This window comes from Marmota flaviventris, chromosome 11 (assembly GCF_047511675.1).
Source record: "Marmota flaviventris isolate mMarFla1 chromosome 11, mMarFla1.hap1, whole genome shotgun sequence".
Taxonomy (NCBI): domain Eukaryota; kingdom Metazoa; phylum Chordata; class Mammalia; order Rodentia; family Sciuridae; genus Marmota; species Marmota flaviventris.
Window position 1 is genome coordinate 38319944 of NC_092508.1, and position 16223 is coordinate 38336166.

The following is a 16223-nucleotide window of genomic DNA, read 5'->3' on the forward strand; positions in this document are numbered from 1 at the left end:
TCCATCAGTTTCCCCAGTTAAGACTTGGGCTTCTTCTGCACTTCCACTTTTTGTTTTCTTAATTTTCTTTCTTTGTTTCACTTTTGATACTGGGGATCTAACCTAGATCTACTACTGTTCCACATCCCCAGATTCCCCCCACCTTTTTTGTTTAATTTTGAGAGAGACAGGGTCTTGCTAAGTTGCTTAGGACCTCACTAAATTGCTGAGGCTGGCCTCAAATTTGTGATCCTTCTGTCTTAGCCTCCTCAGTCCCTGGGATTACAGGTGTGTACTACCATACTCTGCCACACTTCTGCTTTTCTAATGAAGACATCATGAAGAGTATAAATAGATTGCCAAGCCTTTTCTATCTTTTATAATATTGAATCAGTTTATTGGCCTCTTCTTTCAAGTGATTTGTCTGCATCTTTTGGGTCATGATTCCCACCATGTTTTTCCATGTTTGGCATACCTTTTGGAGCTGAGCATAAGAGGTCTTTCATGATTGTTGTTTTTTATTAATACCAACACACAGACCAGTGAAGCAAATAACCATCAGTAATCTTGACATCAACATGAGTTTCAATAATCATGGTCTGCTGTTTTTTGACTGGGAACCCATTTTGTCATGGTAAGATCCATGCCAAGGAAGTTAGACAGGTTTTGCACTGAATACCCTCAGTAATTATTTTGAATTTTCTAAATGTAATTTCACCTTTCTCACATCAGTAAGCCTCACTTCACACAATCCTTGGATCCATCAAATGCAATTTTGGTACCTGAGCTCTTGGGACTAGTGCTTTTCCAACTATTTGCTTTTCTTTTTTTCTTTTATGGTGCTAGGGATCAAACAAAGGGTCTTGCACTTGTGAGGCGAGAACTCTACCACTGAGTTGTACCCTGAGACTCCCAACATTTCTTACATTGAACATATGAACATATCTTTCATATCATACAAGTCTTTTTTTAGATAATGGATTGTTTCTGACTCTTTTTGCCACCTTTTGTTCTTTTGTCGTTATTGTGTTGCTCATAGAGCCAGAATGCTGATTATGTTTTCTCCTCTCAAATTTTAAGAAAATGAAATCACAGTTAATTAGAGGGACTCAGCCAGGAACTGAGTTTTATAATCAAAATTAAATAAGTATTTATCCATTTTGTCACTTCACTTTTTTAGGAGTTACTATGAAGCCAATGATGGTACTTCAGCTATTAATATAATTGAAGAAGCTTTCTCAAAACACCAGGGCCTAGTCTCCATGGAAGATGTTAACATAGCAGCTGAACTGTATATTTCTAACAAGCAGTATGACAAAGCCTTGGAGGTAGAAGTGTTTGTTTTTACCTTTGTATTCCAAAAGTTCTTAAACATTGGCAACTTCTTATTTTAATTATATATTAAACTGTATATTTAAAGTTTTAAAGGAAATAATTGATTTCTAGATTCTGCAGTAATTCTGTAGGAAATATAAAATATAGTTATCACACGATAAATGATGTTGCTGTTATTCTAAGTGCCAATTGTATCTGTATTTCCTGGGAGCAGAACTCAGACTAATTACAGTGTTTCATTTCTATCTTTAGCCATTGAGGAAAAGTAGATTGGTTTGCTGCTGCGTAATTATATATCTTTAATTTTAGTTAATATCATACAAAATATTAATGTATCTCAGCTAGGATTTTTTATTTTAAGAAGACTTAACTGTTCTTTTTTAAATCCCATTTTTATGTTGCAAGGATTATTATTATTTTTTTTTTTAGAGAGAGAGAGAGAGAGAGAGAGAATTTTAATATTTATTTTTAGTTTTCTGCAGACACAACATCTTTATTTGTATGTGGTGCTGAGGATCGAACCCAGGCTGCACGCATGCCAGGCGAGCGCACTACCACATCCCCAGCCCTTGAGCCACATCCCCAGCCCTTGCAAGGATTATTTTAAGTAACTGTACCAGTCTTTGCATTAAGAGAAGTTTTTTAATTTGTTATTTCCTTTTCTTTTTTTCATTCTTTTAGGTAATTACGGATTTTTCTGGAATTGTGCTAGAAAAGAAAACAGAAGAAGGCACTTCAGAAGAAAATAAAGGTAGTAGTTTCCTTTGCATAGGAAAGTGTACATTATTCTCTCTTGATCATACTATGGTATTTTGAATTGTTAATGTTCTCATAGTAAGTATTCCCAAGAAGCAATTTTTCCTCTAAGAAATTTCATATCTTTTTATTGTGAATATTGGTTTATAAGTAATCTTTGAAAAAAAATGTTTCATATTCCTTTTATTTTTTGGTAAAAATAAAAGCATTGATAAAATGGCATTTCTCAGAGACCAGTGTCTCTTTTATTCATTCTTTTATCCTAATTATTAAAAACCTTTAGATCTATAGTGATTTATTTTTCAAAAAGGACTTAAAATTCTCTACTATTGGGATGGGGATATAACTCAGTAAAGTGCTTGCCTTGCATGCACAAGGCCCTGGGTTCAATCCCTAACACCACCAAAAAAAAAAAAAAAAAAAAAAACCAAAAAACTGTACTATTAAAAAATTTCACTTAAAACAGGTATTCACATGAAAAGTAGAAACTAATGATACCCTATGTTGTCTAAAAACTAGAATATGTAATGAGAGATCTGGTTAGACAGTCATACTGGAAGTATGGCTTGCAGGATCTCTGTTAGTTCTTTCTCTCATATCTGCTGTTTTCTTTCTACCACACCCATTAACCATTCTGTGAAAATATTAACATGTAAGAGCCTATTTGAGGTTATAAAAAAATTGGTCTTCTTTATGGGCAGAGTAGACATCCCTATTCTTGGGAGAGAATTCCTATGTTGTACTTTGCACTCCTACCCTGTGAGGATTTTGATGGAATTGGGGGAAGTGAGTTGATACTGAGTATACTACCTGCTTCAGAATAGTTCTCTCCCTGACTTGTTGTCATATACAAAGATTCCATCATGTTGTAATCCTTTCGGTTAAGGCATAATTACTTAAATTTTTCTTTAAAAAAACGATCCATCTTAATAGCAAATAGTAATTCACTTCACAAATCAGTTTGCTAATTCATAGAGAGCAAGGTCCAAGATGAGATATGGGACAGGTGAATGTTCAAGTGGAAAGTTGTTGAGGGGAATCCCAGTTCAATAAGTTTCTTTTAAGTGACTATGCTTGTGGGTATGACATTTCCTGCCCTCAAGGAGGTAGGGAAGGGTTCAAATAAAGTACATATAATTTAATCATAATAAGAGTTATATGATGATTTCTGTGGCAAAATGGGAAAAGAGAGGAAGGGAGTATATTGTAGATCAGAGGATGTTTATAGAGGTACAGTTTAAGCAGACACTCATGAGGAAGGGAGTTCCAAATGGAGTCACAGGGTGTGGTAGCATTGCTTAGCCTGGATAGGAACAGATAGCATCCCTGGTTTGGGCCTCTTGAGTGGTTAGAATGGTGTGAATGAGTTAGAAGTAGGAATTGTGGTATGAAAACATGAGTTAGGGCATCTGAAGGACTCTGTCAGTTTTAATACTACTTTGGACCTGGCCTAGGTTGGAATTGAGGCTGTAATAAGTTATTTTACATCCATAATTTCTGTTGAACATTTTTCTCCTAAAAATCATATTTGTATTTTAAACTCTTTTTGTTCTTTGTTTTAAAAAAAAAATTGAAGTTTTAATTATAGATGTAATGAACTATATTTCACTGATTCTATTTCCTTCCTTCTTCCTTCAGTTTCTTAATGATTTAGCATAGCTGGAATCAGGAAACATCTTAACATAAATCAACATCTTAACATAGAGTTTTCAGTAGTAGTATTTTTCTTTCTTAGAATATTGGTGCCTGCTAGGTATGGTGGCACATGCCTGTAATCCCAGTGACTCAGGAGGCTTAGGCAGAGAATCACAAGTTTAAAATCAGTCTTAGCAACTTAGCAAGGTCCTAAGCAACTCAGCAAGACTGTCAAAAAATAAAAAAATAAAAGGGGCTGGGGATGTAATTCAGTCGTTAAGCACCCCTGGATTCAGTCCCAGATACCCCCTCCCCCTAAAAAAAGAACAGTTGGTCCCTGATTCACAATTTGTGCAACTTTATAATAGTTAATTAGTATGAAAGCAATACATGTTTGGTAGAAACTACACTTTGAATTCTTTTTTTTTTCTTCTTGTTGTCCTAGGGATCAAACTCAGGCCCTTGCATATGTTAGGTAAACTGAATTTTACATTTTGGTCTTTTCCCAGGTTAGCATTAGGCAGTACCAGAGTCTCTCATGATGCTAGGCAGGAACAGCAGGCCATAGTTCCATCACTCTTAGAGGGTAAAACACTGATACCCTACAGTGGACCATGTTGTTAAATTATGTAGTTCAATGGGTTACGTATATTAAATGCATTGTTCAGTTGAAGATATTTTCAACTTAGGATGGGTTTATTGGGACATAACCTCATTGTAAGTTGAAGAGGTTTATGTATAAAATAGTGGTGCATCTGAAATCTATAGCATCTTAGCATTGATAAAATAACTGAAAAATATACAGAATAGGAGATCTGAAGGTTGAAACACTTCCATGTAAGCAAAGATTATTTTGTATATGCATTTTTGAAAATGAGAACACTTATTGGTAGATTACGTCGCTATTGATTCAGATTTTTTTAATTCTTCCAAATGTGAAAGATCTAATTGGGAATTCGGGAGAATAAGTGTCAGGAACTAACATCAGCTTTTTAAAATATAGGGCTATGATGTGTTAGTTAATATTGTATTATATAAACTATAGGGAATCTAAATAAATATATTTCTTAGCATTGCCAAATTATTGACAGTGTCTAAATAATTGCTCCCAATCTCTGTACTTACCTGATTGAATTGGTTAACAACAGTTTGTGGATTGGCACGGGTTTTAGACTACACCTTGAGTAGCATTGCCCTGTAGTTTTATAAAGTGTCCTTAGCCTTTTTAAATAGTTTACCTGAATTCTACCTTGTCTGATATTGAGATTGTGACCTCTCTTTTTTGTTTGTATGTTATTTTCAACCATTTATAATGTCTTGATTTTAGACACGCATCTTGTGTCCAACATAAAGTTGACTTTTACTTTGTGATTTGATCTAAAAGCAAGGTTTTTTATTTATACATCTGTATAGATTATCTGTTTAATGGGTATATTTCATTGAATAGTGTCTTAGTTTCTTTGAGTTGCTATAACAAAATAGACTGAATGATTTATAAAAGACAGAAATTTATTATAGTTCTAGAGGCTGAGAAGTCCAAGGCATCAGCAGATTTGGTGTCTGGTGAGGATCTTGCTGTGTCCTCATATGACAGAGGGACTGGACAAACTACTTCAAGCCTCTTTTTTTTTTTTTAATTTATTTTTTAGTTGTAGTTGTACACATTCTTTATTTAATTTTTTTATGTGGTGCTGAGGATCGAACCCAGGGCCTCGCATATGCTAGGCGAGTGCTCTACCGCTGAGCCACAATCCCAGCCCTTCAAGCCTGTTTTTTAAAGATATAAATCCTGTTTATGAGAGCAAAGCCTTTAAGACCTAATCATGTTCTAAAGACCCTCCACCTCTTAATTCACTTGGTTCAGATTCAACAAATGAATTTTAGGGGAATACAAACATTCAGACCATGGCAAGTATTTCTAGAAAGCAAATCAAAGTGATAGTTTGGAATATAGAATCCATATATAAGTAGAATACCATTTTATTAAAGTCAAAATGCTCAATAAAATGATTGCATTATTTAATTCTTATTCAGATAAGTGCCTATGACTACTATTTATTGAAGATACAACCCTGAGTCAGACAGACCTTGTTCTTTTCTTGTCCTATGGAGTTTATATGGGGTCTAAGGTGAAAAAATTTTCATGATAGGTAAATTTTGTTTTCTCATTGAGCAGAATAAACAAGCTTACTCCACTTACTCTCCCCAAGGAATTGGGAGAGTCCTGAAGAATGAACCCAAGGGTGCTTTACTACTGATCTACTTTTTATTTTTTATTTGGAGATAAGTTGCTGGGGCTGCCCTTGAATTTGTGATCCTTCTGCTTTACTCTCTCAAGTCACTGAAATTACAGGCATGGTAGGCAGGAACAGCAGGCCATAGTTCCATCATGCCTGGCAATAAGCTGTGTTTTTGATACCGGTTACTACCTTGAAGTTCAGTGATTAAAAAGTCTCTTAATTAAACTTGTCCAAATCCTCCTATGACTTGGTAACTTTTGGCAGTACTGTAATTTATGATGAGTTCTGTAAAATGTGAAATTATTTTAAGTAATTAAAAATTTTATTCTATCACTTTATATCACTGATATCCTCCTATACTTTAGGATTTTTCTAAAATGGAAACATATACTTATTTAGAATTTACTATGTAAAATAAAAATAATATTTTAAATGTGAAACAAAATTTCTTCAATTTCTCAGGGCTTTAAAATATGTTTTGCTTAATTAAGATTTAAAACAAAACAGTATTATTTTACCCTTTTTGCCCCCCCCCCCCTTTTTTTTCTGGGAAGCAGTGAACTTCAGAGCTTTATTCTGCAATATGGAGGAAATAATTTTGCCTGCCTCTTCACAACATAAGCTGTATTTGCCCTTTTCTTAATTTCATTGTAATAAAGAGGTGTTGTTGTTGCTGATCATTTTGTTTTTCTTTTTTCTTTTTTTTTGTTCTCTGTAGTTTGATAGAAAGTATGGGAGTTTGTTTTGGATAAGTAGATATTAGGAAAAGAATAAGAAGGATGAATGCAAACAAAAGAGACAGACTGAAGGAGATATAAGATCTAATAACAGAGTTAGCCAAAATTAGAATTGACTGTGGAACCATTTTCTTTGAATGAAGTAAATAAGATACAAGGTAGAGTTTGCTTCATTTGCCCCACATTCTAAGCTTGCATATAGGAACTGCTTCTTGTCTGATGATTTCCCAGCTGGTGAGAATGTTACCTGCACTATACCTGAGGGTGTGCCAATAGATATCATGGTGAAGTTAATGGTCTGCCTTGTACATCTCAACATCCTTGAACCGCTTAATGTAAGTAACATTAAGATGTGCACTTGAGATACTTAAGATCAAAACCAGTTTTCTTTGGATGACAAAAATTGTAACTTGACCCTGGATTTTCACATTTTTTAACTGAAGAGGTCACAGTAATCATCAAATCACTTTTGTATGAATGTCTGATACAAGCTAAAAATGTTTTGAAATTGGGCTTGTAATAATTTGCTTTTCTTTTAAAATGAGAACAATCCAAAGATGAAAAATTGATATTGGGTCTTTTGTTGATAATAATTTCGACACCTATTTTCTTTTGCTGACTTTGGACAAAGTATTTTTATTGAACAAAAACCTCTACTTTATTGACTCCAGGATAGGGTATTGAGTAAAATACTTCAAATCCCTGCATCATGGGGTTTTTGTTCTAATGGATTAGATTAAAAAAAATTTATAAAATATGTCAGATATTGGCTGGTGATAAATTTTCTGGAGAAAATCAAGGAAGAAAAATATTGAGGAATATTGGGGGTGGGAATGGTTGCAAATGGGAGTCAGGAAAGGCAGTAAACCATTGGGATATCTGAGGAAATCACTTTCAAAAACATAAGCAAACATAAGGATGGCAAGGCACAGGTATGCTTGGCTTGTTAGAGAAAGAGTTCAACAGAGCAGAGTGGTCCTAATTCCTGCAGTTTCCTTTTAACAGGTCCACATCATGTGTTAGATGAGCGAATGATAGAAATATTGAGTTCTTTTTCATAGAGATAAATAAATAGAAAAATGATCATTTAAGCTGTGTTATTAAGCTTTGCTCCTTTTCAGCTTGCTTCATATAATCAATATATATTAAAATGAGAACTATACATAAATGTGCACACTTGTAATGCATGTTTGATGACTTCAGGCTTTTATTTGGGGTCTAGCCTCTCTTGACAACGCTAGTGGAACAGAATCCTGAAGATATGGGAGACCTATATCTAGATGTTGCTGAAGCTTTTCTGGATGTTGGTGAATATCATTCTGCGCTTCCCCTCCTCAGTGCATTAGTTTGCTCTGAAAGATACAACCTTGCAGTAGTTTGGCTTCGGCATGCAGGTAATATATTTTTAGTGGGAGGGAAAAGTTTTAATCATATAAGTGGACAAGAACTTATTATTCCAAGATGGTAATAATTGTGTTAATATCTTAGTGGAAGTATTTGTGGTTTCAGGCAGTTTTTTGTTTGTTTTTCGATACTGAAGATTGAACCCAGGACCTTACACATGCTACCACTGAGCTATATCCCCAGCCCTTTTTTATGTTTTTAAAATTTTATTTTAAAAAAGGTTCTAAGTTGCCTTACTCCTACCTTAGACTCCTGAGTAGCTGAGATTATGGTGTGTGCCACTTTGCCCAGATCAGGGTGGTTTTATGAAGATCAGAATTTATTAAATTGTCAGACTCTACTAAGTGATTTCCCCTCACTAATGCTTTGGAGGAACAATTTACTTATTGGTAACAGAGAGAAGAAGAAGGACTAACATGTCCCTTAAATGTCTGTCTCTTAACCTGTATACTTTGGTTTGTGGTAATGTATTATCAGACTTGGGATGAAATCTAATTTTTGAAGAATTTTTACAGATGGATACTTAATATTTTACTTTGAGAGAAAATATTTAAGGTATTTTCAGTACTCTTTGAGCCACATGTCCAAGATTAAATTATCATTCATTTCACTTTTCCTAAGTCCACAGTAATCTGAAATAACTTAATTAGAATAGAAAAAACAGCTTCAGAACACAATATCTTGGAAAAATATATGAAAGTAAATATATTCTAACTGGATTTCTTATTGAGTTAACATAGAAGATGCATTAAATATTCAATCGTTTTGGTTTAAAATATTGCATGATGACAGAAAGTTCTGATGGCTCTAAGATATTATTATTATATGAGAACTATTATAGAAAATTCTCTAACTAGAGAAGAACTAGACATTTGAGACAGTAGCTCACTCACATCACAGAAATGAACTGGGAAAGAGAGTATTTAAGATAATGCTTTTCTAGCTATTCATGGTGTAGCATGCCTGTAATCCCAGTGGCTCAAGAGGCTGAGGCAGGAGGATTGCAAGTTCAAAGACAGCCTCAGCAATTTAGTGAGGACCTAAACAACTTAGTGAGACGCTATCTCAAAGTAAAAACACATGCTGGGAATGTGGCTCAGTCAAGTGCTCCTGGGTTCAATCCCTGGTACAAAAAAAAAAAAAAAGGAATGCTTTTCTGTTTTGATGAGTGAACATGAATAAAAATATAATATTATCATACACTGTTATAAAAAGTCACCTTTGTGAGATTTGAATTTTCAAGATGAGCAGAGAGGTTTTTGGTTTTTATTGCATAAGGCTATGATATTGAAACTACTCCTGTGTTAATAATAGTAATAATAGTAAAAATACATAGTTGATAGTCTAGGCAGATTTGAGAAAACAAGAGGCAAAAATATTTAGATCATCACTGCAGTAGAAAAGGAAAGAGATGAAAAGGGCCTAGATTAGTGTTATGGCTATTAGGGTGGAAAGAAGAAATGCTCACAGAGACCATTTTCATATATATATATATATATATATATATATATATATATATATATATATATATATATATATATATATTTTAGTTGTAGGTGGATACAATACCTTTATTTTATTTTATTTTTTTGTGAACCCAATGCCTTATGCATGCTAGGCAAGTGCTCTACCACTGAGGCACAACTCCCCATAGAGACCCATTTTCAAGTTCAAATTATAGGACTTGGTGGTTGAATGGGCATAGTTTGAGGAATAGAGTTCAGTACTCTGATGTCTGAGAACTATCCTGGGGACCTAATTGAGTGAAGTGAGGAGGAGTTGTTGATATTGGGAATCACAAAACTCGGGAGTAACAAAAATGAGTGAAGTGGGCAAGTGATAATAGTAGAGAGAGCTGGAGAGCGCTAAGGGCTGTTTCTCAGCATGGGAATAGGGGACCCAATGTTGCCAAATCCAAGTTTTTCAAAAGAAGCCAGTACTCTGGATCTAAATTAAAAATACTAATTAAAAAATGTAGACAATCATCTTTAAAACTGAATAATCATATCTGTGGATTAAATTGGTTTACCAGCTATGAACTGTGGCTTTATGTATATGAAGGTGTTTATTGTGGTATTACAAGAATAAAAATTTGGAAACAACCTAAATGTCAAGTAATATGGTTAATAATGTGATTATTATATAACTATTCAAAATGCCAGTGAAAACATGGGGAAATATTTGAAGGATAATGCTAAGTGAATAAAGCAAAATGCCATATTGTATATATACACTGAATACGTTCTTGTAGCAATTTAAATTTAGAGATTGATCAATCAATAAAAATTGGAAGGGATTGTTGCTTGAAATACTAAAAAAGACGTATTCATTTCTTTCTTGTAATTTTTTATGTTAATGTAATTTTTCTTTAAAAATGGAAAAACAATTTTGGCCAATTTAATCTGTAATTCACATGTTTGCTTTAACATTATTTTAGAATGTTTAAAGGCCTTAGGCTATATGGAGCGTGCTGCTGAAAGCTATGGCAAAGTGGTTGATCTGGCCCCCCTCCATTTGGATGCAAGGATTTCACTTTCCACCCTTCAGCAGCAGCTGGGCCGACCTGAGAAAGCTCTGGAAGCTCTGGAACCAATGTATGATCCTGATACTTTAGCCCAGGATGCAAATGCTGCACAGCAGGTAGACCATGTAACATAGAAATTTTCCTGGTGGATTGTATTTTAGAACTTTCTCCTCAGTTAAGGATGTCCCTATAGTTTACATCCAAAGTTTTATTTGGGGATTTTTTTTTTTTTTTTTAATTTTTGTAGTTGTACAGAATGCCTTTATTTTATTTGTTTATTTTTATGTGGTGCTAAGGTTCGAACCCAGGGCCTCACATGTGCAGGGCAAGCATTCTTCCACTGAGCTCTAGCCCTAGTCCCAAATTTGGGGATATTAAATTTAATGTTTTTGAAAAATTATTTTGAGCCTTAAGATTCAGGCAGTTAGACAGCTAGAAAGCTTGGCTTGAGGAAGTAACCGCTTGAGCTAAAGCCGACCCAGCTATTGTCCTTCTTGGACTTTTCCCTGAAGACCTTAAAAGAGCGTACTACAGGGATACTGCTACATCGATGTTCATAGCAGCACAATTCACAATTGCTAGACTGTGGAACCAACCCAGATGCCCTTCAATAGATGAATGGATAAAAAAAATGTGGCATTTATACACCATGGAGTATTACGCAGCACTAAAAAATGACAAAATCATAGAATTTGCAGGGAAATGGATGGCACTAGAGCAGATTATGCTTAGTGAAGCTAGCCAATCCCTAAAAAACAAATACCAAATGTCTTCTTTGATATAATGAGAGCAACTAAGAACAGAGCAGGGAGGAAGAGCAGGAAGAAAAGATTAACATTAAACAGATACATGAGGTGGGATGGAAAGGGAGAGAAAAGGGAAATTGCATGGTAATGGAGGGAGACCCTCATTGTTATACAAAATTACATATAAGAAGTTGTGAGGGGAATGGGAAAATAAACAAGGAGAGATATGAATTACAGTGGATGGGGTAGAGAGAGAAGATGGGAGGGGAGGGAGGGGGGATGGTAGAGGATAGGAAAGGTAGCAGAATACAACAGTTACTAATAGGGCATTATGTAAAAATGTGGATGTGTAACCGATGTGATTCTGCAATCTGTATTTGGGGTAAAATTGGGAGTTCATAACCAACTTGAATCTAATGTATGAAATATGATATGTCAAGAGCTTTATGATGTTTTGAACAACCAATAAAAAAAAAAAAAGATTCAGGCAATTTATTAGGAAACATAAATTATAGTTTCTATAATATTAGACATTAATCATTGTGAAAAATCATAAAGCAAATGTTCTTAAGGTTTGGTTTCTAAAATAAAGCTTTTCTGTGCAAATAAAACAGTTTACAGCAAAGGAATTTTGTCACACTCATCATGTGTTTGTTTATTTAGGAACTGAAGTTATTGCTTCATCGTTCTACACTGTTGTTTTCACAAGGCAAAATGTATGGTTATGTGGATACTTTACTAACCATGCTAGCCATGCTTTTAAAGGTTGGTAATTATCTTTATATGACTTTTTAAATGTTTGGTATTTGATTTAAACCAACATTGCTACTTATAATTGTTTTACTCTTTTAAATCAGACATTTTAAAGTGAAAGTCAAATATAGACAAAAGACTTAGAAATTAATTAGTGGTGTATAATTGAAAGTTCTACCTGATATTATAAACTTGACCATAGAGTACATGAAATAAAACCCTTCCTAGAAGTTACTTAGAAAAGTGAGAGCCATAGTATCATCAGTTATTGACCATATAGGCAGAACTATGTGCCAAAATTCTTCTAGACCTGATGTCCTTTCTGAGTTTGGCTGTTTTTGCAGGGAGATGGCATGTGTATGTGTATGTTATAAAGTTAATGTGAATTGCCTTCTTTTTCCTATCTAAGATGAATAGTATGACCAAAATTCTTTTGGTAAAGAAAAAAAAAATCAATTTTATTCTACTTTTAGGGTGTTTTTGTAATAATTTGACCTCTTTTCCCCTTACTGGAGGAGCTTTCAGTCACATTTGTGGTAATTGTGGCTCTTCAGTTTTCTTTAATTGACTAATAAAACTAATTACCTTCTTTAATTCAGGTAGCTATGAACAGAGCCCAAGTCTGTCTGATATCTAGTTCCAAATCTGGAGAGAGGCATCTCTACCTTATTAAAGTATCAAGAGACAAAATATCAGACAACAATGATCAAGAGACAGCAAATTGTGATACAAAAGGTAATTTCTTCATTTGCTTTATTATATATAACTTCGATGAATTCAGAGTATCTCATGAAGTAATATCTGACAGTAATCAAGTTGAAAATATACCCTTTTCAAATAAAATGAAATTTTGAATCCATATCTCTCAGGTATAATAAACTCATTTGATGTTAAAAGTCAAGGCTAAATACTTCAATTTTTAAAATATTAAAAGGAAAACATCTGCTTGCAACCTTCTGTTGAAAAATGAAACTTTAATTTTGATTTTTCTTTTTTTGGTACTGGGGATTGAACCCAGAGGTGCTTTACTACTAAGCCACATCCCTAATCCTTGTTTATATCTTTTTTGTTGATGTACTTTTATTTTTTACTTATTTATATGTGATGCTGAGGATGGAACCTAGTGCCCCACACATGTTAGGCAAGTGCTCTGCCACTGAGCCACAACCCCAGCCCTTTATATCTTACTTAGAGACAGGGTCTCACTTAGTTGCCAAGGCTGGTTTGAACTTGAGATCCTCCTGCCTCACCCTCCCGAGCCACGCAGATTACAGGTGTGTGCCACCACACCTGGGTAATTTTGACTTTTAAGAAGAAAATATATTTGGAGAAATTTGAAGATTTGGTGGCAAAACCAATTATTTGTCCAGTCACTTTGATTACATACATTCCATTCTGTTTCAGTTTTGATGAATGTAGTAATAGCCATAGAAACTTTTTGAAAATAAGTTGCTATGACCTACTCTCAAGTCTTAGGACTTTAAAAGGCATCTAATTTTACTTGGAAAAGCATCAAGTATGTTTGGGTGAGGTTATTACTCAGAAAATTTTGAAAATGACTAAGGCTTTAAACTAGAGGTGTAAATTAGGCAGAATCTGACTTCATTATTAATTAATTTAACAAACATTTATTAAATCACTGTAGCATTATTAGAATCGGAAGAAAGGTAGGAGGACTTAGCTGGTTATCATCTAGCTGTAAATGCCTGAGAGCCCTGCCAGCTCTCCAGTTCATTAATTCTGGGTTTATCCCAACATTTTCTACCTCTGTAGTATATATTAGACCATGTTTCCTTAAGTTTTGTTTTTCTCTATATCTGATATTGCTTGTTTCAGTGGATCCTCATTTCAGATCTGTTGTTGGTTTTTCTTAGGTTCATAAGGTCTTGTTGGTTAGTTTTGTTAATGTTATCACGGTGGGGATCACCTTTCATGGTGTCCCAGGGTGGATGAGCTAAACCTTTTTATGTTAAATAGAACTTTATACTCTGATATTTTCTCACAGAAATTTTCTCATATTACTCTCTTGTCATAGCTATATTTTAGGAATATATAATATTCCTTTGGATAGCAGTTCCATAATTTAATCATTTCCTTATCATTTTTATATATGATACTTCTGCTAAACTTTTTGTAAATAATGTAGTAAGCATCTTTGTACATATAGATTTATCCATATTTTGATTATTTAGGATAGATTCCCACAAGGAGAATTATTGGATCAAGGACAAATAAAACTTTTTAATAATTTTTAAGGCTATAAAAGAGAAGCATATTACAGAGAAGGACAAGAAGGTTGTTAAAAGAAAAACTTCAGAAAGATAAAATTGATTAGAAAAAGATCAAGAACAACTTTAATCTCAAATATAAATTGGAAGTCATTAGCTGAGAAAATGGCATTGGAATGCTTTGTATGTGCAGAATCCTCTATCTGATCACAATCATGGAAAGGCCATTTGTTCTGCTCTGGAGGAGCATACATCCTAGCTGGTACCAAAAAATGCAAATGGGGTTAGTTGGACTTTGTAGAGAACAAGTCATAATGAGAATTAACAATTGCATATTGTTAAGCAGGCAGAGAAAAAGGGGGATAGTGTTGAAGGAGTGTAAACAACCAACTACTCCCTGCTCATTTTTGTAAGGAGTGTTATTGGTAAGAATTCAGGCCCGTAGGGCTGTGGTTATTAAGTTTATCTTAAAATAGAGCATGTGAATTTTTCTTTCTGATACACTGTTTCTGGAAATACCGTAACCTAACTGGTTTTCATTGGTCTCATTTTAGCAATATTTGCTGTACTCACAAGTGTCTTGCCAAAAGATGACTGGTGGAACCTTCTATTGAAGGCCATATATTCTTTATGTGATCTATCCCGATTTCAAGAGGCCGAGTTACTTGTAGATTCTTCATTGGAATATTATTCATTTTATGATGACAGGCAAAAACGCAAAGAACTAGAATACTTTGGTCTGTCTGCTGCAATTCTGGATAAAAATTTCAGAAAGGCATACAACTACATCAGGTGACTTTCCAATAATTTCATCAGATTCTTTATGATAGAATATACATTTACTTTGATTTAGACTTATAGTCAGGAATTAATAAGCTATTTTATTACTAGCTTTCGTAGTGTGCTGGTTCAGTTCATTGGTGATTCTCAGAGGCAGCATTTGAGAGCATGGACTCTAGAGCTAGATTTCCTGGGTTCAAATCCCAGCCCTGACTTTGTGACTTAAGACTAGTTAATTTAACCTCTTGTGCCTCTCTCTGCCATTTATAGAAGGACAACTTAATACCATTACTCCCCCATAGTATTATGAGGGTTGAGTTATGTACAAAGCCTTTTTCAGTATCAGGAGCATATTATTATTCATTAAATGCTTATAGTACTTCAGCTGGGCAGGGAGAGGAAAAAGTGAAACCAATTGAATTTTTTTTTTTTTGGTTTAAGAGTTTTGTTGAAAAACAGAAACAAGATGTAGAAATATTAACTTAAGCAGCATTTTTTGAGTAAAATCTTTTATTGTATAAGAGGTTTTGCTTAAATAGATTGAAGCACTTTGCTTTTCCTTGTTGGGGATGGTACAGTTTAGTATTAGAAGGATAGCGCTAAAGGGTTTCATTCTTAGAAATCAGGAAACGGGCTTTAAAAAAAAAAAAAAAAAAATCATCATTTCCTCCTCACCTTCTTTCTGCAATAGGATAATGGTAATGGAAAATGTCAATAAACCCCAGCTCTGGAATATTTTCAATCAAGTTACCATGCACTCCCAAGATGTAAGACATCATCGCTTCTGTCTCCGTCTAATGCTGAAAAACCCAGATAATCATGCCCTGTGTGTTTTAAATGGACACAATGCATTTGTATCTGGAAGTTTTAAGCATGCACTTGGTAAGTGTCCTGGCACATGACTTCGTTAAGCATAAACAGTATAATGTTAAAGGACCAAGCCTTTGGAGCAGAGCTGCCTAGGCTTAAATAACAGCTATTCTGTGTTGCTCTGTTCTGTTCCTTTATTTCTAAAATGGAGATAATAATTGGACCTACCTTAGAGATTACTGTGCAAATTAAATGAGTTAATATAAACTACCTAAAACAATGCTTGGTACATTGAT

General features: G+C 34.2%; 1 protein-coding gene across 2 annotated transcripts in view; it reads left to right on the forward strand.

The window, feature by feature from the left end:
- Gtf3c3 (general transcription factor IIIC subunit 3) overlaps positions 1–16223 on the forward strand; it is a 44467-nt gene that overhangs the window by 10279 nt on the left and 17965 nt on the right. Inside the window, exons 7-16 of one of the 2 annotated variants that reach the window (XM_071618967.1) lie at positions 1160–1307; positions 1797–1856; positions 1996–2065; positions 6914–7017; positions 7905–8076; positions 10524–10726; positions 12020–12121; positions 12709–12844; positions 14892–15129; positions 15809–15999. In XM_071618967.1, coding sequence (XP_071475068.1) covers positions 1160–1307; positions 1797–1856; positions 1996–2065; positions 6914–7017; positions 7905–8076; positions 10524–10726; positions 12020–12121; positions 12709–12844; positions 14892–15129; positions 15809–15999 — 1424 coding nt within the window. The remainder of the gene's footprint in view (positions 1–1159; positions 1308–1796; positions 1857–1995; positions 2066–6913; positions 7018–7904; positions 8077–10523; positions 10727–12019; positions 12122–12708; positions 12845–14891; positions 15130–15808; positions 16000–16223) is intronic. The other variant, XM_027925030.2, reaches the window with a different exon arrangement.